This window comes from Puccinia triticina, chromosome 3A, assembly GCF_026914185.1.
Source record: "Puccinia triticina chromosome 3A, complete sequence".
NCBI lineage: Eukaryota > Fungi > Basidiomycota > Pucciniomycetes > Pucciniales > Pucciniaceae > Puccinia > Puccinia triticina.
Window position 1 is genome coordinate 5613811 of NC_070560.1, and position 23490 is coordinate 5637300.

The 23490-nt window shown below is 47.8% G+C and overlaps 6 protein-coding genes across 6 annotated transcripts; 3 read left to right on the forward strand and 3 right to left on the reverse strand.

Annotated features, from left to right (window-relative positions):
- Positions 1 to 2019: 2019 nt before the first annotated feature.
- On the reverse strand, positions 2020 to 2309 carry PtA15_3A604 (uncharacterized protein; the record flags this gene model as incomplete). The annotated part of the gene is made up of 2 exons (XM_053167588.1): positions 2020 to 2116; positions 2218 to 2309. 2 exons carry the CDS (start codon positions 2307 to 2309, stop codon positions 2020 to 2022), a joined length of 189 nt encoding a protein of 62 aa, XP_053018790.1.
- Positions 2310 to 6761: 4452 nt separating this feature from the next.
- PtA15_3A605 (uncharacterized protein) lies at positions 6762 to 9725 on the reverse strand (the record flags this gene model as incomplete). The annotated part of the gene is made up of 13 exons (XM_053167589.1): positions 6762 to 6774; positions 6910 to 6969; positions 7098 to 7871; positions 8011 to 8107; positions 8199 to 8280; positions 8354 to 8416; positions 8497 to 8526; positions 8611 to 8697; positions 8805 to 8882; positions 8995 to 9133; positions 9249 to 9294; positions 9360 to 9456; positions 9549 to 9725. 13 exons carry the CDS (start codon positions 9723 to 9725, stop codon positions 6762 to 6764), a joined length of 1743 nt encoding a protein of 580 aa, XP_053018791.1.
- Positions 9726 to 11685: 1960 nt separating this feature from the next.
- On the forward strand, positions 11686 to 13491 carry PtA15_3A606 (uncharacterized protein; the record flags this gene model as incomplete). The annotated part of the gene is made up of 5 exons (XM_053167590.1): positions 11686 to 12118; positions 12236 to 12241; positions 12319 to 12563; positions 12776 to 12965; positions 13100 to 13491. The coding sequence occupies 5 exons, from the start codon at positions 11686 to 11688 to the stop codon at positions 13489 to 13491; spliced, it is 1266 nt and encodes a 421-aa protein (XP_053018792.1).
- A 1342-nt stretch (positions 13492 to 14833) lies between these two features.
- PtA15_3A607 (uncharacterized protein) lies at positions 14834 to 16389 on the forward strand (the record flags this gene model as incomplete). Its single annotated transcript, XM_053167591.1, has 2 exons — positions 14834 to 14873; positions 14960 to 16389. 2 exons carry the CDS (start codon positions 14834 to 14836, stop codon positions 16387 to 16389), a joined length of 1470 nt encoding a protein of 489 aa, XP_053018793.1.
- A 749-nt stretch (positions 16390 to 17138) lies between these two features.
- On the forward strand, positions 17139 to 19503 carry PtA15_3A608 (uncharacterized protein; the record flags this gene model as incomplete). The annotated part of the gene is made up of 3 exons (XM_053167592.1): positions 17139 to 17174; positions 17241 to 17315; positions 17416 to 19503. 3 exons carry the CDS (start codon positions 17139 to 17141, stop codon positions 19501 to 19503), a joined length of 2199 nt encoding a protein of 732 aa, XP_053018794.1.
- A 1455-nt stretch (positions 19504 to 20958) lies between these two features.
- PtA15_3A609 (uncharacterized protein) lies at positions 20959 to 22389 on the reverse strand (the record flags this gene model as incomplete). Its single annotated transcript, XM_053167593.1, has 1 exon — positions 20959 to 22389. The coding sequence occupies one exon, from the start codon at positions 22387 to 22389 to the stop codon at positions 20959 to 20961; it is 1431 nt and encodes a 476-aa protein (XP_053018795.1).
- Between the last annotated feature and the right edge of the window lie 1101 nt (positions 22390 to 23490).

A 23490-nucleotide genomic window follows, 5' to 3' on the forward strand; every position in this document is an offset into this window, starting at 1 on the left:
TAGTTATGCTAAGCGTAACGCGTAGATAACGGTAACAACGTAACAGAATTTTTGTTGTTATCTACGCGTTACGCATAACGGCGGTGCAAATACGTTATTGCACCACATTAAGCCCTTTTTTTTTTGCTCGTTGCGTTATCCGGGCGCGCGGAGCCCCTGAGAACGAGCAAAAAATGAGGCTAAAAAAGCCTTAAATGGTCCGTTATCGCGGATAACGCGATAACGGGCCTCAAAAATGAGGCCCGTTACGTTACGCGCGGGGCCTGAAATGACCCCGTTACTAGTAAAGTAACGGGGGGGGGGGGGGGCGGATAACGGGGGTAGTTACGTCACCAAAATTGCGCGGATAACGCAACGTAATGTAACTACCCTTCGTTGCAACCAGGGAACAGAGCTCCCAAAGCAGAGGCAGTCCACAGAAAAGAGACATGAGAAAAAATGAGCGGAGTAAGAGAGAAGAAGGGAGAAGAACCAAAGAGTGTAATGAAACTGAACCTGAATTGGCAGAGGCGGAGTCCAAACCTTCAAGAGGCGGAGCTTGAGGTCCCAATCCTAAAATTTCTTGAGGGGTGGGTCTGCTACTCTAGTCCTGCACCACATCTTTCATTCCACCGCGTGTACCAGTCTGAACACCACCACACCCTACATAAGCTAAGGTTTCCGCTCTTCATGCAGGGAGTGACCTGCTAAAGAGTGGTGGTTACCCACTAGCGGGTGGGACATATTTAATTGACCACTCTTTGTTTTTTTGGAAACAAAGTGTTAAAAATAAATGGATGGTGGTAGAGGGTTTCTGATTTGACCGACCAAACTGTAGAACATATAATAGCGTTCCTGAAATCTGTGGTTCAGACTCATAAAGGGACTGGGCACGGAGCTATCAAAAAAATTAAAAATTCTCACAGCCACAAATATGGCTGTAAGAATTTTTAATGGTGCCTTCTGCTCCCCTATGAAGTTGGGGGATAACATGAAAGTCCCTCTGTGTATGAAGCCGCCCCAAGCGAGCTTCCCACCGGCGGAGACTTGCGTTAAGTTAGAGGAAGTTTCAAACCCGATAGGCTGGTGAAAGTTGATTCAGATCTCATCAACAAATGATCTCCAGGAAATCCTCCAAATCAAGCTGTTAAGGTGGCAGGAAGACCCCCACTGATTTAGTCAAATTGGTAGACCCCTCCAGTTTGCTTAGTGCGCTGTGGTCTGAGTTACTGACTGAATAAAATTTCGACATAATCAACCCGTGCCTAACAAGAATTTGTATTTCGCCCATCAACATGGATGGTACATAGCTTCAGCTTTTGAAGCACTTTAGGATAATGCATTTTGACAATACATATTCCGATGTCCACTTTTGTACATATTTTAAACCAAACATTGAGAAATATTCCAAGAGTACTACTTATCCCGTTGAAAGGGAACGCCTGTATTCACATTAGTATTGTTTCCTTTCTGCGCTCTGCGCAGCTTTTCTCTCATTTCATCTCGTGTGCAAACATACGCGACCTGGATCGGGAGGAGCATAAGATAAGACGCCCGCCAGCAAGTTGCACATTTCAAAGCTGCCGCAACAGGAATCGTCAACTGGATTGAGTAACCCGTGAAATATTCTCTTTTTCGGGGAACCAGGAGCTACTAATATCGATCGGAGATCTAAAATATCTGAAAATCCAGAGGATAAATTCAGCCATCCCTGTTTTATGCCTGTTTTCGGATCCCTAACTAGATTTTTTACAAAAATAAACACGGGAAGGTAGACCCTTAGCAAAAATAATGCCTCACCTTATTGCAGGATGAATCAAATTGGGCTTTTCAGCTGGGTTTGATGCGAAGGCTTCGGGATTTGGCAAGGCTTGGTTGACGCTTAGTGAACGAGACATAGTTCTAAAAGACTTGGAGCTTCCTCCATCACAGCTTTCGAACGCTCGGCGCTCGGAGGGAGCAAAATACCTGGGGAAATGAGTGAGTCGAGATGAAATTGGGAAGGGAATTGAATTTCCTGGAGCTAAGCGTGGACTGAATTCACTCTTCGAAGGCAAGAGCTTTGGCGAGTGAGAAGTTGATGGGGTAGCAAATTTTCTCGAAGCGTGCGGATTTTCCATAGATGTCTGGCTTGTTCCTGGTGAACAGAATTGGATCAACTCAGGGGGAACAAAAGATGTCCGATCGAAGTTCCGTCCATGCTTTACAAGTGCCGATTGGGCTTGAAAATTTGTCAACTCGCTATCGGCATACACGTTTCCGCTGCTAGTTATCTCAGTGAGGTCGTAAGGGTGAGTGCCCTCCGCCATAGAATAATTGACTGGAGACATGACAGGGCTATACGACTTGTGTTTTTCGCTAAGTGAGCATGTTGAAGTGGCAGGCGATGGAGGTCGTGGCAAATGTCCAGTGAGTTCCATAGGATCCAAAGATAACCTGGAGGTACACCTCGAATCCAAAGCGCTATTCAACAGGAGCTGATCCGAGGTCCTCTCTTGTTTGGTGTTCGCGTCTGGGCAATATCCGCTGCAATGAAATGAAACGAGTGAAGGTGAGCACATGGTAGTCTAATGAACACCGCTCATAACAATTTCGTATCCTTGTATTTTATCTACTTTTTGTTGAATTTGCTTTCTTTGCAATAAATAAAATGACAGACCATTCCTTGCTGAGGTTACGTGGCAAAAATATCAGTAGCGTAATTATTCCTTGGGCGGCAAAGGCTACAATCGAGGTCATTATAACCAAATCAATTACTATTAAGATTGCAGAAAAGGCACCCGCATTAACAACTTATTCGGAAGACATTTTCAGATCACTTGATGGAGAGAGAGAGAGAAGGGGTAACCTACCCCAAACATGACGGTTCAGTAAAGGCTGCTCCATAAGACCATCCATCGAGAGAGCCAGCAAGGGAACCGTGAAAATGAGACGCTTAGGATAATAAACAGGGACCAGAAAAATATAAATTTACAGCGTGCTGAGTAAGAGTTGAGAAGTAAACTCATTCTTGAGTTCAAGGAGGTTAGACCCACAGAAATCATTCGGATGTGATTTAAAGTGCCAAATCCATGTAGCCTGATGATGAGTTCGGCAGGCTAAGGAAAATTGTAGATTAAATGAGCGGGCAATTCGAAAAGGATATGTGCATGGATTTGGACATCAATGGAACGAACCGCGCCTCTTCGTTTCAAGTCTGCCAACCACTAAATGTATACAAGGACACTTTTTTCAGCATGCTTCGATAAATTCTAATCTTAGTGACAATAAAAACCTACACTGGGAAATTTTGAGAAGACCCAGAAAAAAGCACATGTTATTGAAGTGTTAAACCCCGTAGCTACAGTCATCATTATTGTCTGCGTCTGTTTTTTTTGTTTGCGTTTTTATATGAAGTTGAGTAAGTAGTATGATCTCCGGAGAGCATTTTCAACTTGGTAAACTGTTAGAAAAGACCGCTGAGGGCTCCTTACCATCATCACATTCGGTTTTGTCGCGCTGACAATCGAGATCAAGGCCCCGGATGATACAATTGACAGAAGAACGAATACCTGATTATTGAGGTTATTTGGGTGGAACAAACAATCAAGATTTAGGGAAATAGTACGACAAAGAATTTGAGAAAGGTGGATAAAAGATGTATTTCGCACCCGGAAAAATGCGCTTTTAAACCAAGGAGGGGAAGTGTCCTTGAGATGTATCAAGAAAATCCAGAAAGCAAGCTCTTCCAAATGCACTACCCCCTCCCCTGCCCAACCTAGCGCTTTCAGGTAATAGATAATATAAATTCTGGCATAGAGCTGGGTTAGTGTTTTGAAGTGATCAAACTGCCCGACAAACACGATCTGAACCCGAGACTCAACAATCTAGTATAATCGGATGACCAGGATGTGTAGGGAACGGGGAAGCCTATTCGACTTTCACCGTGTAAGCACAACACACCACTGATAACCGAGTAGGCTGCTCAATGAACTGAAGCATGTTGTAATCACTCACCACCCATCTCAACTGAGAGATAACCAACCTGGTATTTGATGTATGCGATCATTGTTGCCTGAACGATATAGATTGGTAAACAAACCAAATAAATGAACTGTGATAAAAGTTTTTTCAGGCAAAAAAGAAGAAAAAATCAGCTTTGTGATAACACCGATGAAAATTCCAATATAGCCTAGAGGAGCACTTGTTGGTAAGTTCTGGACTTCTTGTATACGCACTCTCATTACAAGATGGAAAGAGTTTGTTGGGTCGAGGCCGTCTTGACTATTCTTCACTCTCTTCCATCGAAACATAGGTCGCAGTCGGTCATAATGCCACGAATGCCAGAAGTAGAATAGCAGCATGAGTGCACATGTGATTGCTTCAAGGATTGCAATTTGTGGGCTGTAATGCATTGCTCTGGAGGTCGTGGAGTAAGCATGAAGATGTCAGCCTCCAATTTAGGCAGAACTGATCCTGATCATGCCTTACCAAAACTCCGCGGCGGGATGTTCGTCAGATGAGAAGAAGGGTGGCCTTGGGGGTCAATGACAAGAGGCTTCAGGATTGATAAATATGTATGAACCAAGGAGAGCTAGGCTAGAAGCGTGATCCCGAAGAAAAAATTATATTCCTGAAATTTTAGGACGCCAGAGAAAGACGCTGTCGATGACTCCATTTACCATGAGTGACAGATTGCTTGATTGAGAAGCCCAACTCAGGAGTCAACATATGAGCATCTTGTAGTTACATCGATACACAAGTACATACCTAGCTGCCCTTACATCTGTGGACCGCCTCCTCCTAGGCTCACATACCATTAGAGCTGAGGGGGATTTGAAATCATGACGATGTCTTACCAACCCTTACCGCCAAAACACCAATCGCGATCTACATACATGCAATGATAGACATATACATATTTACGAGATTGCGTGACTTTTGAGTCCGGCAGACCAGGGCTTTGTACTGATGCCAACTTCCAGCGTAAGTTGTACACATAGTGTAGCTGTATTGACTTTCCTGGGTAGTGTTGACATAACAAGGCATTGCTCTAGATTGCTCTTCCTAGCGGCAAGTCCATCAAGTGAGATGCTTGCTCTCCTTTACTTCTATCGCGGAGTCAGTTTACAAATGGCAACTGGCATCGTGTATATACCTGCAGTCAACCGTCACTTCGCGACCTATTGCGACGTGACGCTTGCTTAAAAATAGGGGATAGCCAGAAGAACAGCCCGTAAGCATCCTTGTTCTTGGACGCCACGACTAAAAGAATTTTGCTCCAAAAGAAAAGCACGCACACAATTATTGTGAGGAATTTTTGGCTTGCTGACTTCCTGGTGCGACCTAGGCCACATGGTTGATGTTCTCGAGCTTAAGAAAGCCTTTCGCGCGAGGGGTGCCTGCCCGCCCCTCAGAAGGGTGGGACTGATTAGGACTGATTCAGTGTGTGGTGTTCTCGGCTGCGGCTCAGCCAGCCGGAGGAGACTTTTGCTACATCCATCCTACTCCGAAATTATTTACATATTCAGCTTATCATGAAGCCTCCCGAGCTCCGCGGGCAGCCCCGCGTCCGAAGGCCCCAGCCTCCAGGTGGCAGGCTGCACTAAGGGCCCTCCAAGGCGAGGGACTGTTAGAATCGAACTTGGACTGTAATCCTCTGTATATCGGAAGAGGCTCTGTCTGTTTACCTGAAGAACCTTTGTTACATCGGCAGAATGAAATTAAAACTGACTATTTAGTATTCCATGCGAGTTGAAGGATGGAAGTTAGCTTCAGGCGCATCTTTGGATGCGATTATTAATGTGCAGAAATATGCGCTGGTGTTTTCTTCCACGGATTGCAACTTCGTTCCGAATGTGCCAAGTGACAAGCAAAATCTGCGCACGATTGAAGGGCTGTCGCGAAGGTAACTGAGTTACCTCCTCCGATGATGCTCAGCCTCATGTCGGGTTTCCGAGGCTGGTGCACCGGGTGCACTTTAGTCATTGAGGGATTTCTCCCGCACGAGGCCTCAGGATCCGATTCCCGGACAAGCCACCGGAATGTGTCCTCGAGGGACTTGTGTAAAGTCAGGAAGAATCCTTCATGCACCACAGGAGCGATCGAGTGAATCTCAACTGTTTCTTCGACGCTCGAGCAAGAAAAGTCCGCTTTACTTGGGGGACGGGGAGGAGGCGTTGAGGGTCCCAGTATGCACGTTGCCAGAACCCTCCCTCAACGCGTGGTTTCTTCTAGCATCACAGTGATCAGGGAAGGTTTCGGGGCCTTCTCGGGGCCATCTCTTCTTGCCTTCGACGCTCTGCTACCGAGGCGTTGAGGGGACGGTGGTCTGGAACTGAGATGTTCTCATGATGCAAGGGTCCCCTCAATGTCTGACAACCTATTGAAGGAACTGGTGCTTTGTCAAAAAGTACATCGTTCGCTGAGCGCCCCAGTAGATGGTGTATGGGACCGTTGCGTCCAGTCACCGCTCCCAAAGGACGGTACGGTAAGGACACTCATTTACGGCCTCTACATCCAGCAACTAATATTGGTACATTTCCTTTCCTTTGTGCTTCATCCCTCTTCATTCAGCCTAAAATCGCATCCCTTGGCTGTCTACGTTATCTGAGATTCTATACTGTTTCTTACAAATAGATTTTGACTCGAATGTATCTTCGTTATCCATCCTTATTCATGATACCCGCGTGCTTCCATAATTTTATATCGTCCTGTTCAAATCCGGCCCAAAAGTGTGGTGGGGCCGATATGTTATACCCCGATGGATTTTGCCGTCGGCTCCGAAACTGACAAGAGGAGACTCAGTCGTTCCACCTAGAGTGTACACATAATAAGCCCAAACCATCAGGATAGTGAGTCAAACACACTCGGCCTTGCCGCGGTAATCAGCACTTAGGGACACAGGAAATGAAAGAGAGAGAAATGCATCTGCTCTTTTTTCACACTTACGGGCTTCTTTCTTTGTCTGGTAACGAAGTGCTGCATATGTTGATTGGAGATTTGAAATTGCTGAAACGTCGGAGCGACAAAAGTTAGGGCACAGGCCAGGGTCAACATGCGGTAACATCACCGATGAGGTAACATCTAATACGCAGGAATACGCTTTAATCTTCAGTCTATCAAGAAAAAAGGCTCACCGAATTGCAGGATGAATCGGCAGAAGATGTTCTGTGGGTTGAGATGATGTCTGAGTCGATAATGGCAGAGGTTGCTGGCTGTAGTCTGCGTGAGGGGAAATCGATGTTACCGTCTGATCAGTATCGCAAGTCTCCAAAGATCGTGTTTGAGACGGCGCAAAATATCGGGGGAAATGAGTGAGTGGAGATGTGATTGGAAAAGAGATTGAATTTCCGTGATCCGGTTGATTCTTCCTTTCGCCGGGAAAATTCGCGAGCCTGTCTGTTTCAAAAGTTGGTGAAGCATCCAGCTTATTTCCAGGATTGAATTGCACATAAGCCTCAGCTGCTTGGCTGGTGCTTTGCGCGAAAGGTTCGGCTGAATCGTTCTGCAGACAACATGATCTGTCGAATTTCCTTTCATTGTTTATGGAAGATTTCTGCTTTAGAGGTGTGGAACACGAAGTTTCGTTTGGAGCACTGTTCACCGATCTCCTTCCGTTTCTCCCATATTCGGATAAACTGAATGGATGAGAAGGCGACACGCTGGTGTGACGATTGAGTGGTGGCACATCGAATTTGGAGTATTTTTGCTTTTCACTGCTGCCGTTGACCGTGACGGCCATGGTGGTGGAGGGGGATGATAGAATCGGTTTTAAAAGCGAAGAGCCTTGCTTAATCGAAGTAGAGTGCTCCCTAGAGAGTTCGAAGGACTCGGAAGATCGATTCAAGGCTTTGTGCTCCAAGTTCGAAGGACCTTTCGTTCGCCCTTTGCTTTCCTCCATGTTGAATCCGCTATGTAAGTCAGACAAAAAAATCACAACTTAGTAAAGATGTCACTATATCTCACTAGGATGATTTTCTTTCTTTTTTTTTTCTCTTGATTCGATGAATTGTTTTCTGAATATAGTTTTTCTTTAAGCTGTAAACTAACCACTCCTTGCTCAAGTTACGCGGCAAGAATATCAGCAGCGTGATGATCCCCTGGGCCGCAAAGGCCACGACGGAGGTCATAGAAACAAGGTCAACAACTTTCATCATTGGAAGCCATGTCAGGAAAAAATCAAATCAATGATGGTCAAAAATCCATTGCGGTATTACAATCATTGGAACGAAACTCACCCCATATCTGCTTATTAAGGAAAGGCTGTGGCATCAGGCCATCCACGGAGAGCGCAAGTAATGGAGCTGTAAAAATCAAGCGCTGTGTCGGGAGAAATAATAGCGTAAACGACGATGTTGTGTTTCACATTATGATGTGAGATTAGTGACTCAACAAAGATCATTCTAATCTCGTTTAGGGTCCCAAATCCGTGGAGTCTTATTAGCAGTTCAGCAGGCTGTAAGTGAGAGAGGGGGCCAAAGCAAACAGTGTTCAATTGGATGGGGTAAAGCTCAAACTAAACGAAACAAAGCTGACTGCGCCTCGTTTTTTTAAGTCTTTCAACCACTGCCAGAAAGTGGAACGCAAGTTGGGAATGGGTCAGTCCCACTGTTTTGTGTCAAAAATTGTGGTTCAGCACCCAAAGCTTACTGCGGGAAATTTGGAGAACACCCAGAAAAATCCACATGTGACCGAAAGGTTAAAACCTGTTGCGAAACTCATCAAGACACCTTCAGTCTAGAAAGACGCGATTTGTTTTATTAAACAATGATCAGTAGTTGCGGCTTGATTTCTCGAAGGCCGGGGCAGGTGTAAAGCAAAGGTCAAAGCCAAAGAGCGCTTACCAACATGACGTCTGATTTCAAAATACTGACAATACTGATCAAAGTCCCGGTCGATGCAATGGAAAGAAGAATGAATGCCTGATGTGATGTTCAAGTCGTTTGAAACAACAAAATGAGCAAATGTTCAAGGTAACGAAGGGTGACATGTGGCCAAATTATTTAAAAAGAGAAAAAAACATGTGCTTCGCACCTGAAAGAATGAGCTTTTGAACCAAGGTGGGGAGGTCTCCTTGAGATGGATCAAGAAAATCCAGAAAGCAAGCTCTTCAAGGTGCACTATCCCTTCTCCTGACCAACCCAGGGCCTTCAAATAATAAATTGTGTTGATCCTGGGAACGCGCACAAAATTGTAGCGCGGTGAATCAGTGATTGGTAGCTCGGAAAAGGGGTACTTTCAGACAATGCGTCACCAAAAGTGATCATAATCGAAATCTAATTTCTCACAATCGGACGTGATTAGGCGGCCAAGAGGTGTAGGGTACGGGATAACCTGCACGAATGAATGACCGCGACCTCAGTGCGCTCTTCCGATTTCTTGGCGAAAATATCACTCACCACCCATCTCGACTGGTAGATAACCAACCTGGTATTTGATGTAAGCAACTGTAACTCCTTGAACAACGCACAGCGGCAAACCAAACAGGTAGATAAACTGCACAATACCCGAAAGCATTATGAATTAGTTTTGTCAGTATGGTTGGCCATGGGTTTTGATATCCGATTCCCAGTAAGCAGTAGACATACTCTCATGATCAAGTGAAACGAGTTTCTCGGTTCGGGATCCGAGTGCAGTGTCTTCTTGTTTTTCCTTCGAAGCATTGGTTGAAACCGATCATAATGCCAGGAATGCCAGATGTAGAAGATTAGCATGAGTGTGCAAGTTAATGCTTCGAGGATTGCAATTTGTGGACTGTAATGCATCTTCTCCGAGTTCAGCCAGAAAAACGTCTGAAATTGGCCCGTGAAGATTAGTCACTGTGTAATACTCTATGTTTCCGATTTTAAAAGGTGGGCTGATCGGCGCTGGTAATGTTTATGTGATTCGGTGGCGGAATGTTGGAGGGTCTTGGCATAAATATATAGGCTAGCCAAACCTCGCAAACGATTGGGAATTTACCCATGATTCCATCAAAAACGGAGCGAGAGAGAACTTGTGATGGTACTACGAAAGTTGTACTGCATTCCCTCGTTTCCTCCTTTTAAAGATTAGGTTTCAAGGCTGGGTGAGGTAGATATTTACGTTATTCCAAACCCCCACTCCAAGCCGCGATTGATATCCTGACGCTCTGTCTGTGCCTGTCACTGCTACTCCCTGCTGCAGGAAGAAGAAGTTGCGGGTCCCTAAAATCTAGTTTACCAGTGGTGCATATACCGTACTCCTTCTGCTCTATAACCACCGCGCTTGATAGTGTTCCAACCCCAGGACCTGGACCACTACTTGAGCCACCAGGACTAGAGCAAGCTGATATGTATGGCGAGCCCAGGGTGAAGCTGGGAGCCCCAATTGGGAAATGCTGACTGAGACATCATAGCACATGTCGATCGGTTGAATTCGTGGCCCCTTTTTGATAATGAACTCTTCTTCCACGTTCATGCCTGCCATGTCAACTATGAAAGCGTATTTATTTATTTACCAGACAAATGTCGGTGTGTTCCCGGAAACTCCACTGCAAAAGTTTATCAGACCTAACCCCACTCTTATTGAATCCTTGTCAATACACCACGTGGGTTTTGATCCAGGATGTGATCGACACGATGGACCTATGATATGTGTTGATATCCATAAACATAAATATCTGCATCATTATGAAAAGATAAAAAGTTTGAGATACATATCCAGCCATCCAACATCACCATGCCCTGATTGCCTGAAGGCAGAGAGATCGACATGGACCTCTACTGAAACGGTTTAAGTATTTAATTAATCATAGCGCGAGTGATACATATGAGTCTCGATGAGGTCAAATTGGCCAAGTCGTTAATCGGAACTTAAAGGCGACTCCTTCAGGCCCTAAGATTTTATTTACTAGCCTATTTAATAGTGATATGCGGCAAGTGCAAGTTGTGTCCCAGTCCTCCGGCAACCAGTTCCGGGTATCCATGGGTCTCAATTGGGCCCTAAGCTGAACTGAATGAATCAGGAATGGCCACTGTAGTACTAGTGCCCGTCAGCTGCACTCCGCCGTGCAGGATCGGACCCAACGGAACACACCCCATTTCTATAGACAATTAATCTGTGGTCGAGAGGTTTAGCCATCACACATTTTCTGAGTTTCCTGTAAGCAAGGCTTCGTTCAGTCGTCTTCTCCCCACTGTGGTAGTGGAAATCTCACCCCTAAACCTGCGTTAGCACTGGCAAGCCATAGTTTCCACATTCATGCTTGCTGGAAAAGGAAGGTGGAAAAATTGTCTTCGCATCGGTGATGTTTGGAAATAGAAGCCACACTAATGTTTGGACTCGTGATATTCTGGTACTGAGAAGCCGAGGCCAGCCACTGCAAATCATACTCGAACCTGACTATTCGCGCAGTTCTGAAAGACGTCCGACTGGACGTTACACGCTCCGCCGGCCCAGGCCGGCCCGCTGCGAAATGGATTGGGTACAGCTGAAGTTTTTTCTTCCAAGCATTAATGCTTGGGCCCAGGGTGATGTCCAAAAAGCGGCAATGTAGAGGGAGCGAAGGGGTAAGGTAAGGGGCGAGTATCGTATAACGGTTAATATGTCAAACTTCCAAAAACTCCTAAAGAAACAAGTCCGAGTTTCCACTTGCAGTTAGGTTTGCGGAGTGAAGAGGGTGTTCACAGGTGTTCACAGCTCAACGCATACAGCCAGAAATTTCAATCGAGCTGAGCGCGGACGGCCAACAGTCACGGACTCAGGATGTCTTCGTTCAAGAGGAACCTCAACCCAACCAACCGGAAACAAACACCATCGAGCTATCCAGCTGGCTTCCATCCATCCCATTACAATGGCGTTCCAACCGCATCGACCGGGATAGCCTCCCTAGACGACCTTCTCGGAGGTGGACTACCGATTGCATCTAGCTTCCTCATCGACGAGGACCAGGATGGGGGATACGCGAAACTTATGCTCCGGTATTCGATCGCACAAGGGATCGTTTCCAACCAACACCTCATCATCGTCGGATCATCCCTTGACGAAGGCGGCGACCCTGAGAAAATTGTCGATCGACTGATGTCTTTGGATGACTCTGACGAGCCTATTGAACCGACATCATCCAGCAATCAACACCAATCAACCGCAAGCTGCTCAACTCCACAATCGGATCAATCCAAACAAACCCCACCAAGCGGTCCAGCCGATGATGATGAGGAGGGTGACGAGGATGATGACGAAGATACAGAGAAGGTGAAAAGTCAAAGGATGAAGATCGCTTGGAGGTACGAAAATTTGGGCCACCATCATTCAGAATCGGGTAGGTTTCTATAAATTTCACATTTACTTCTCTTGATTCTTCATCCTCAGTGATACTCCTGCTCCTGCTCAAAACAGAGAGCATCTACCAGCAATCAAGATGTCACTCGTTCAACCTGAGTAAGACAATGAAAATCTCGCCGGACTTACGTTCAAAAATCGATTGCCTGGACGTCAAAAATTTGGAAAATTTACCCACCAGTTTACTCGCCCGAATCAAACAAATCATCGAAAACAAGCAAAAAGTCTCATCATCGAACCCCTCGTTTCGGATAGTGATTCAATCTATTGGGTCTATAGGCTGGCCACCGATGGAAGATCACGTGCGTAAGCTTTTTTAGAGACTTGACTCATATTGCATGTTCCATCATCTTGATTTTCGAAGTTTCAGGCTGACTAGAAATCTCAGCTCAGCCTGCGCACATCATTGATTGTTCAAATAATTCAAAGAGAATGCATTCGTAGCCTCGGAGAAAAAGAGAATCATAATTGTAGTGAGAACTAACAACTCAAACGATTTCTCTTGGCCATACAGATGATTTTCCGATTCCTCAAAGATCTCGAAACAGTACTCCGAGCCCCGGATGCCCCGATGATCGCGATCATCAGTTTCCCGAGCGCGTATCGTTCTTCTGACTTGGCTAAGATTTTACCATGGGCCACGTCCGGGTCTTTATCTCTTCAAAGTTTTGCTGGGGATGAAAAGAGTCAAGCCGCATTTCCTAGTTGAGTTCCTGTGTCTGATCACTGATTTTTCAAAAAAAAAAAAGCAGAATTCTTCATCGATTCATCTGCTGGGATTATCTGCCGACGCATTGTTGAATTGACCGAGGAACGCCTTTTTGGTACCACACAAAAGATCATCAGGGTGCTGTACACTTCATCAGGTTACCAAGTCCATCATCGCTATCGCCCCCAGCGACGAAACTATCAGTGATTCGAGCCCTAGGCGGGGCCTCGGAAGCGGGGATCGGCAGTAATCTAGGGTTCAAGTTAGGTCGCAGGAAAGGCTTTCGGATCGAGATGATGGGACTGGGTCTGGACCTAGAGAATGACAATCCAACCGAAGAAGCTCCGGCCACACCCCGAAGAGATGAGCCTTCCGAAGTCCCAACTGATGATATCGATCAGCTCAAAATTGCAAATCCTTCCCAAGTCAAGAGGAAGTCTGCAAAACCTAAACCGAAAGTCAGATTCGGTGACCCCTCTCATGATTCTTCTCATGACATCCTGAAAAATACGGATTGGTAGTCAATTCATTCTTTTACAATCGTTGTAGCAAATCATAACATTTGTGGTCCACATTGTATTTGCAATTTTATTTTCACAGTCCTGTTTCATTATGCAACTATACACGACTACCCCCTGTACAGGGAACCTGGCTCTGCGGATAAATCTTTTTTGCTTTGGGAGTACGAGTTTGAAGACTTCAGACATGGTTGGTTGAGGTTGATTAGTGTGAGATTACAAAGAGGGAAAAAAGGACTACACTTGAACGATGAGAGGAAGCTAAACGAAGTGACATAGAAGTGATCAGCTTGTGTATTGTGAGTAAGACTTGCATCGGATTGTTACTGAAAGGCATAAGACCCTTCAAGACTTTTATATTTGCATATGGGTCTTTGAGGATGGGTGAGGGGAAGGGATGTTTCCCACTCGCGGCCAAATTCAGCGTTTCCGGCGTTTCAATAAATCAATCACCCGCAAACTACCCAGGGAGGCGTCTCGCGCGGCTGCGCGTGGGCTTCGAGGTCGGATTATGAGTTACGCTCAGGTGCAATCTCTCCAGTGCAACGTCTCAGCAGGAGTGGGCGGCTCTAATGACCGGTTCCGGGCCAGGTCGCGTTGCAAATTGACCGGAATCATAATGAGAACCTGTTCAACCTTGCAGGAGAAAGCCAAAGAAATTCCATCATTATAAGCATACCACCTGACCAGCCGGTCTCGGCAATAGATCTAATCGGATGTTTTTCGACTCGCCTAGTTTTGAGGGCATCAATGGACGAACTAACCGGTTTCGGGACATCCTAGTCCAGTCGCGTTCCTAAGGTTTGGATGAAATTTGCATTCCTCGCGGCTATCTTTTCCCGGCATCACCGGAGCTATTGTCTGTGTTGCATTTTCTTTGTATGCTTACCCGTTACCATGCGCGGACCTCAGCCGGGCCACCTCTTGCTTTTCTCGCCGGTTTTATCTTTCTTTGTCCTCACCGACAAATCACCAGGCAGCTTGGCTCAGCTTCGGCGACTGCTATAAGCAGAGGCCGGCAAACCAGCCCTGGCACCATAACCTGACACCCTTCGCTTTCTTCTTCGCACTCTTCAACCTCTTTGAACAAGTTCCCGTACCCAATCCCCCAAGCGCGTCATCATCCTATCCGAATCATTAACATTTCGAAAAACAAAACAAAAATCGGAAGCAATTAGAAGCACATTCCAGTATTAGCTTGGGACGCGTAACTCCATTGTGCCATCCATCATATTTCCATCCACATACTCACCCTAACTCAACAGATTCCTACCCACAGCTATTAACTCTTACTACGCAGTAAACCCCGTAGAAGTAGCTTAGAAAACCCTTTTCAATCGAAGCTATGTCCCAAGCAGTCGAAGCAACACCAGCTCCAGGCACTGGTGAATCAGCTATTTTCCTTTATCTAGCTGTTCCAAGTTACCATGCCTTCTGACTAACATTTTTTGGTCTACTTTTTCTCCTCAAGGTCCGCTTGTCAAGGCGTTCAGAAAACTATCCCGAAAATGTGCTGAGCTGCCCGAACAGCATCGCGTCTTTCTGGAGACCGAGGAAGTCCCTTCAAGCGATGAGATGGTCGCCAAAAAAGCTCTCCTAAAAAAACTGCGAAAAAGCTTGCTACCTTCCCTCCGACAGCAGCTCGCCGATTTGCAGGCATCCCTTGACCTAGCAGCTTCAGGCACCCCTTCTCCGAAATTCGATGTCACCTTACAAATAACAACTCGTCTTGGTGACACCTTGAATGAAATTTCTTCTATCGCGAACTCGCTTGCTCCGTATATCTACTCTCTGCGCAATTACTCCAGCCGCATCGATCAGAGTTACGGTGTTTTGAAACATTTCAAATGTGATGGCATTCGGGAACAAGTAGACACATTGACCTCCACGCTCAGGCACGTGTTTAATCGATATGCCACTTATGTTCGGGACGGGCAATGTTTACTGCCTAGCACTGCCTTCCTCGACAAACCCGTTGAAAATAACCTTCGAAAGAAGATCATCGACAATACGGATAGCATGTCAGATTTAGCTTGGCACATAATGCGATGGTGTAAACTGTCCAGCTTCAGTGCCATCCAATATGTGTGGGAGAACACAGAAGAAAAACTTGATACAGTCCTGACAGAATTGGTGCAGAAACTCCAGGCCGCGATCCAGCTACAGGAAGAGGAAGGCGATCTCATGGATGACGTTGCCAACCCTGCGGGTGCACTCGAGAACAACGCAGCCGAGCCCGAAGAGGGTCCCGAAAACCATCTCGCTGGAGCCGAAAACAATCAAGCTGAACTCCAGGACGACCAAGAGGATGATGACGAAATCATGGAAGACCCAGAGGATGATGATGAACTCATGGAAGACCTTTCCGACGGGGGCTCAGACGGTTCAGCAGAAGGGAGTGTGGCCAGTGCTCCACCTGAAGAGTTTGTCCTCAGACCACGTGTAACTGAACTTATGCGGCTCGCCGTCCCGCTCGTCAAGATATGCGGAGTTTTCTTCTTCAGACTATGGGACAATCCAACGTCCAAACCACCCTTCACATTCAGCGAAAGGATGCATTCCTATGACCTCATATGGTTTTCATCCCACTCGGGCGTTGTTGGAGACAGCGTGCACGAAATCTGCAAGGTCTTGTATCGTATCCATGCTGCTGACGGATTTGATGCAGATGTCGAGGACGAACTCGACAATTTAAATATGTTGATCAACCATCTTCGTGCCAGTTTAGATGGCTGCATAGCCTTGATAGGTTTTCACCTTGTGCCTTCGGCCTCTGTCCCCCCATCGGAACATATCTACCGCAACTACTTTTACGCGACCAGATCCGAAATCCGTGTGGCTATGGACGATTTCTCCGATGCCGTTGAACTATTGATCAGGGATGCACCACAAGTGGATTAGGCCAATGCACTCCATCTCCCGCCATCAATCCGTCCCTTCACTTTCAACATCGCGCCTCAGAATCAAACATTAAAACAATGTTTCGCCGTTTTCCTTTCCCAATCCCACAAATTATTGCCTGATACATTCTCCAGATGCTTCTCTGATGTTCGTTTTTTTGTAATCAGATTAACTTGTACTATTCTCAGACAAATCAATTTATCGTGTTCAAATATTAGTGATTTTATAGATGTTCTTATCATGTATACCGCTGAATTATCATCAAAGTGGCTTTTATCCTGCTCTCAAATATAGTGGTTCGCCACATTTTCCCTTATGCTGCCATTGAAATGTGTAATCTATTTGTGCTGATCTAACCCTGTCCCACCCTGCCCATCTTGCCTGAAACATCTGAGGATCATGGCAAGTTTCTAGTGTCGAAAGCATTTTTTAGGCTTCTTGCCTCCGAAGTTGGCGAGATGTGTGCATGTTTCCAGCCGATGAGGTCTGTTAGCTAAGCAGAGAGGAAGGGGCGTCCCTCGGGGAGACTGTCTGTTGGGACCGAGTGACGATCGCAACGGTCTCCCTGGGGAATGACGTTGCGCGCTTAGGTCAGCACTATCATGAGTACATAAGCCAGCTGGATGTATGCATGCACCTCGCTCCGCCTTTCACGCACAAACCGCCTCCCCCTCTCCTGCCCTGCCACTCGGAATCCCAGCTCCCCTTCGCCAAACCAGCTTCTCTTGCACCAGCCAACCCTGGCACGGATGGACCGTCAGTATGACCCACTATCATCTTGGAAGGTAAGTATCTACCCATGTCTTGCTCGTAATGCACATGCTCACTACGAATTGCTTTTCGGCTTCCAGACACCCTCCTGGCCAAGCCCATCGTCCATCCAGCCTCCCCCCTCGCGGCGGTTTTCGACAAGGAGCGATAGAGAAGTGAGTCTGGGAGAAACTCGTACTTTCTCCTCAAACCGGCTGGGTCTATAGATTTGTTAATCAGCTTGCTTAGAACTATTACTATTCATCTGTTCCTTAGAGAGACGCACCGGACTATGCTCGGGCCCTGTCCTCAGACGTCGATCCATATGCTTCCTCTATCATCTCCTCAAGCGACTCCAACTCACACTACAGGAGCAGTCGCGGCAGTCGTGGCTCGATAGCAAGCAGTCTACTATGCCCTTTACTCGACTTGCACGATTCTTCTCGTCGACAGTCCGATGCTGGACTCATCATGCCCATGCGTCCTCTACCAGCCATCAATCCAGCGTCTGATCCATCAGCTCTCTACAGCACTTCCCATCTAGATTCGGCTTACAGAGCTCAATCACTCGTCAAACAGAGCAGTGGCACCGGTTCCGGCATCTTATCCTCCACCGCCATGTCCAACAACAACTCGATGTCAGGCGGTAACTTGTTTATTCCTTTGCGTCGCCGATTCCTACCGAATTTGGATAGAACATCTTCGACCAGCAAACCGAGGGTAGAAACTCAGCTGTTGGGCGAATTACTTCTTGCCCTCGAGGAATACGTTGCCGCCTTTGGACGACAAGTCAAGGTTTCTCCCTCACACCAGTTCAGTCTAGGCGGTGGCTCTGCAGCCGCCGTTGTCGTAGCAGCGGCAGCAGCTTCGTCAAACGATCCAACAATGACCGATCTGGCCACTGCTAATTTTGCACACAACGACCAAACTCGGGAGCTTCAAAATGTGCAAGCATTAGAACTGCCCCTATCGACAAATGATGATACCACACTGATCAACTTGGATAGTCCTGAGTCCGACCGATGGGACCTCAGCCTACCCGATCCCCATCGTGCGTCGACCGACGAACTTGATGAAACCCTAAAAGCTGTTCATCTCACCTGCCAATCACAAAGTAAAGTCGACCGGACTTTGCTCGCCGAACTATGTGAAGAGTTGGAATATGTGACCAGCGAAGTGATAGACGTTGTTCCAGCATTCGGCGAAAAACTGATGCAGGGCCACTATGGACCTTTAGCCGCTCGAGGTCACTTGGCAACCCATAAACCTTTTCCTGTCTCTGATACGACAGACCCAGAAAGTCAGACAAGTGCCAGTTGCCAAACGAAGTCTACAAGTGCACTGGAACGCTTTTCCGACCACGAGCCCGGCGGCAGCCAAGATACGTCTGATGGTGGATCTGGATGGTGGGCTGAAAGACTCTTGCGAGATTTGCTTGAAGGCATCGTGGCCGAGACCGTGGTCAAATCAGGCTCAACAACAACCTTACTATCGGCTAACTCAAACCTCTCTTCCAATTTTGACGACTCTGAATTGAATCGTCTATCGAACCAAAATAGCAGCCGTCACCTCCGCAGCGGGAAGACCGGTGCAAGCGAGCGCAAGGCAGCTACTCAGTTGAATTCAAAATCTAAAAATTGGCTCCGAATATCCCAATCATCCAGTTTATCTCGCTCAACCTCAGTAATTAATCCCGGGAAATCTGCTGGTAATGGTCGTAATCTGGGGTTCTCTCGGATTGATGAACGTGAAGAAGGCTCATTGATACCCGATGCCAAACGGAAGGATCTGATTGTCGTACCTGACGGACACTATCACTCTAATTTGACCCGAGAACTGCTGGCGGAAGCTTCTCAAGACTCGATCTTCGAGTACCGCCATTCTTCTTACAAGGACCCAACTCTTCTTGACTCTAATGGCCTGTCGATGTCGGAGCATAGAAACCCCTACCACAGTGCTAAAAATGTATACTATCCGCAGCAAAGAGAAACCAAGCCGGTGGATCTTCTGGGAGAGTCCGATGGTGAGGGAGGGCTTGAGCGGAGTGAGAAGGCGGGGATTGATGACGATCATCGCCAGAAGCTCTTGGACGAGGGCCGCAAACGATGGCTGGCATTCAAAGCCAACCAATCTGGCTTTGCGTGCCCTTCTTCCTCCCACCCGGCACCCCGGAACCCGAACACAACCCATTCCACTCACTTCTTGGCCAACTCTCATGGCCATCGTGTTGGGTCCAATAACCATCAACCACTGGTGAACAATCAGACCGGGCGTGGAAGGAGTAGCAGTTCTGGCTCGATCATGAGACCTCACCATCACCAGCCGCAACATCTCTATAATTACCTCGCCAATCACCGATCTTAATCTCTTCTTGATACCATTCCTTCTTCGTGTTTATACAGCCTCGCTTCTTTTTCTTGGGCTATTTTCCATCACTTCGCACCTTTCACCCCCGTTCTTAACTTTATCTTGACCAACACCATCCAATTTCTTTATGGCTTTTGTTTGCAACTCTTCGTCTAATGCCTATGTATACGCAACCTTTGCACTCATACCTGTATTCGGCATTTCCCCGTATAAGTTCTCGCACAGCAAGAACACTCACCCACTAATCTTGGCGACACACATATATATCTCAAAACTATGTAAATTATCATCCTCATTCCCCTAATTTCCTCTTGTTGTTGTTGTTGTTCTCATCAAGTGTACATATTTCTTTTCGCATGGATTGGGATTTTTCGGAGTTTTCTTTTTTGCGATAACTAAACAAAAATACGAGTTTGATTCTTAAACATTGTTTTTCAATGTTAATCAGCTCTGGTCTAAAGCTTGCATACGTTGCAGCACACTCAATCTGATTGAACGATTGAACATGAAATGCTGAGCTGAAGCAGCTCTACAAAGCCCTCCTACCAATTGCTCGAGACATCCATACACACTTGAGTTGCTGGTTATTGCTTGGAACTGAATGGGCAGAAATTAAGCACAACCTGGACACGACGTTGATGCATAAGAAGGCAATCGAGTAATTCGAGTTGGTTCAAGTTAAACTGTGGACCACTGGACGCCCACGTTGTCTTTGCGCAGATCCAGCTCCGGTGAGGTTTTCGCAGAACCACTACGCCACGGAAACAATGACTGCTTGTTTTTTCGGGTCAACAACAATTGATGTGCATCGTCCCGTCCTCCCAGCGCTGGCTTTACTTGCAAGTGCTCAAGGGCGATCAAGTTGGAGAAGGAACGCGGGCATTTGTGCGAAGAGATCATGGTCAGCTCGGTCGCCATGAGGAGTGGACATTGGGCCAATAAGTGGATCACCGAGTAAGGATGCAAAGGCCAATCCGATCCTGCTCTCTGGCGCAGGACCGGTCAGGCGACACCTGGCCAACAACAACCTGACGGGACAGTAACTGCTGGAGGCCCTAGACTGTCAGCTCCAGGAGATCCTTGGACGGCACTTGCACATCGTTGTTCAAAACTGGCCCACGTTGGTCTATTAGATGAGAAAGGGGCATAGAATTGCGGGTTTCGAAAATTTAATAGGCAAGAAAATGTACACAGTAGAAAACAGAAGAAGAGATCACAGTCTGGAAAAAACAAAAAAGACAACACATAGGTCTATTAAATGTAGGGTGAACATGAAAGAGCAGGATGAAACGAAGAGGTGAGGGGAGTCCATTCGTTAATAAGGGTTCGATACTGCAGACTTGAGTTGAGTTGACGGCCTCTGGGCGTGATTAACAATCTGGGAAGAGAGGACGGTAGATCAGGACGCTGTAAATGTATCTGGGAAATCAAAATGGACAATCGCTCACTTGTTTAGTTTTTTTCTTGGCTTGGCAGTGCGCTGTCGGCCGAAGATTTGTGGGTTGCCTTGCCGGAGAGGGCACCGGCCTGGCCAGCAAGGGACGCGCTTGCTTGAGGTCCAGCGCCGGCACCATAGCCACCAAGTTGATTCTGGCCGGGGTAGTGGCCGCCGAAACCTGACTGTCGGAATCCGTTTCGTCCTCCGCCGAGCATACCGGGGTAGCCACCGCCGAGAGCTGATTGCCGGAATCCAGCAGGCCCGGCGCCGGGCATTCCAGAGGCTGCTGCGGATCCACCAAGTCCTGCTGCTCCGGCGTTGGTCCCAGCCGCTAGCCCGCCGCCGAGCATTCCAGGGCTCGAGTCCGACCCACCAAGTCCTCCGACGCCGTTCCCTGCCGCCAGCCCGCCCGTTCCGGAGACGCTAGGACTGTAATACCCGGAAGGGCAGCCGCCGGGAAGACCCCCGCTTGCGCCATAGCCCATCGGGGAGCCAGCACCGCCCATCGGAGAGCCAGCACCGCCCATCGGAGAGCCAACACCGCCCATCGGAGAGCCAACACCGCCCATCGGAGAGCCAACACCGCCCATCGGAGAGCCAACACCGTTGAAGCCTGCTCTTCCGTTCCCGTAGCCACCGCCCCCGAGACCTGCGCTCGCGCCTAAGCCCATCGGAGAGCCAGCGGCGCCGTTGAAGCCTGCGCCTGCGTTCCCGTAGCCGCCGGCTCCGGCCCCTAGACTAGAGCCGAGGCCGCTTCCGTAGGCGCCGGCCCCGAGTCCGAAGCGACCCCCGCTCGCGCCATAGCCCATCGGAGAACCCGCACCGCCGTAGCCTGCTCCCGGGTTCCCGTAGGCGCCGGCCCCGACTCCGAGACCCGCGCTGGCGCCTAACATCGGAGAGCTCGCACCGCCGTAGCCTGCTCCTGGATTCCCGTAGGCGCCGGCTCCGACCCCGAGACTCGCACCCGCACCATTGCCGATCGAAGAGCCAGGATTGTTGTAGCTTGCCCCCCCGTTTCCGGCTCCTAGACCAAGTGCGCCTCCCCCACCAATTCCGCCAGGTCCGCCGACTCCACCGTAGCCGCCTGCTGGACCGTTTCCGATTCCGCCACCGTATCCGGGTCCCCGACCATATCCGCCACCGTATGGGCCTCCCCGACCGTATCCGCCACCGTATCCGCCACCATATCCACCACCGTATCCACCACTGTAGGGGCCGCCATTACTATTTCCGAGACCGGTGGAAGCTCCGCCAGAAATGGGAATGCATCCGCTTGCAGCTCCGGGCTGACCTTGAAGATTGGGGTTGATAGTCGGGGTGGAAGTATTATTAGCGTCATCTTTTCCAGCAAGATGGCTTTTGGTGTCCTTCGTCACAGAGGAAGGAGCTGCAAGCACAGCTTGGCAGAGAACGAGATGGAGGACGAGTTGAGCTGATGGGAACATGATACAAGTTTTTAAATGTAGAATTATTCTTTTCGTTTCGTTTAAAATTAAAACAGGCAAATTTTATAATAATTATTAGGTTTTTTAAGGGGAAGCTATTGGAGGGTCGGATGAAGATCTGATAGGGATTGGTTTGATGCTGGAGAAAGGGAACAGCCTGAAGAGTGCTGCTTATATAGGGAACCAGTCAGTTGATTCGGTGTTCCAGCCAGTTTTGCTCACTCTTTGAGCATTCACGCGTGGACTATACCTCAACGTCTCGAGACCAGCTGGTGCGCTTGTAATGCGGTTCAGAATCCTTCTCATTGCGAGAACGTTTTGTGTAGATATTAGATATGCCCAAGCAGGCTCTCAACATCCATCGTCTCGGAGGGACTGGTTACTCTCGGGCCCGGCTCGGTACGGGCAGAGTAGGCGTATGTATGTACATCATTCAAAATCCGGGCGCAGGAACCCCACTTCACACACGCAATGATTTCCGGTTGTGTGAAAAAATTATGGGGGATAACAGTCGATTCATAAAATCCAGGGATTCCAGGCTCAAAGGAGCTCAGGGAAAATCTCAGTTCACACACAATAATTGCCCCGGGTGAGAGAAATTCATGGTGGAAACAGATGATTCAGCAAAATCTGCACCGAGATCCGGGTCTGCTGTCGTGTCGGCACTTTGGACCGAGGTAAACAAGAAAACGACAAGATTCGATTGGTATGAAAGACTGTCACACAAGCCGATTGCCAGGCCACACATGCCAATTGCCAGAGGTAGCAAGATGCCATTTGACTGCTTTCATCAAGGGCCGGGCACTGCACTCATTTAGATGGCCAGCTGTATGGACTCTTCAATCCATCTGCTGACTGGAGCTGGTCGATCGAGAAGGCTTCGATCCGTGAATGTAGATGTTGAGGCGACCGGGACGCACGCCTTCATCTCTCTCTGTTTTGTCAATTTTGCTTTGCCCTCATGAGTAATGGGATATTTTTCGTAATCCCGCTCGATCCTATCTTTGCTTTTTGTGGTTTCTCGCGGAGCCTCCTCCCAACGCAAGTTCTATCCGATTCTTGACACTTTTGTTGATCTTGGAATCAAGGGATTCGAACGAA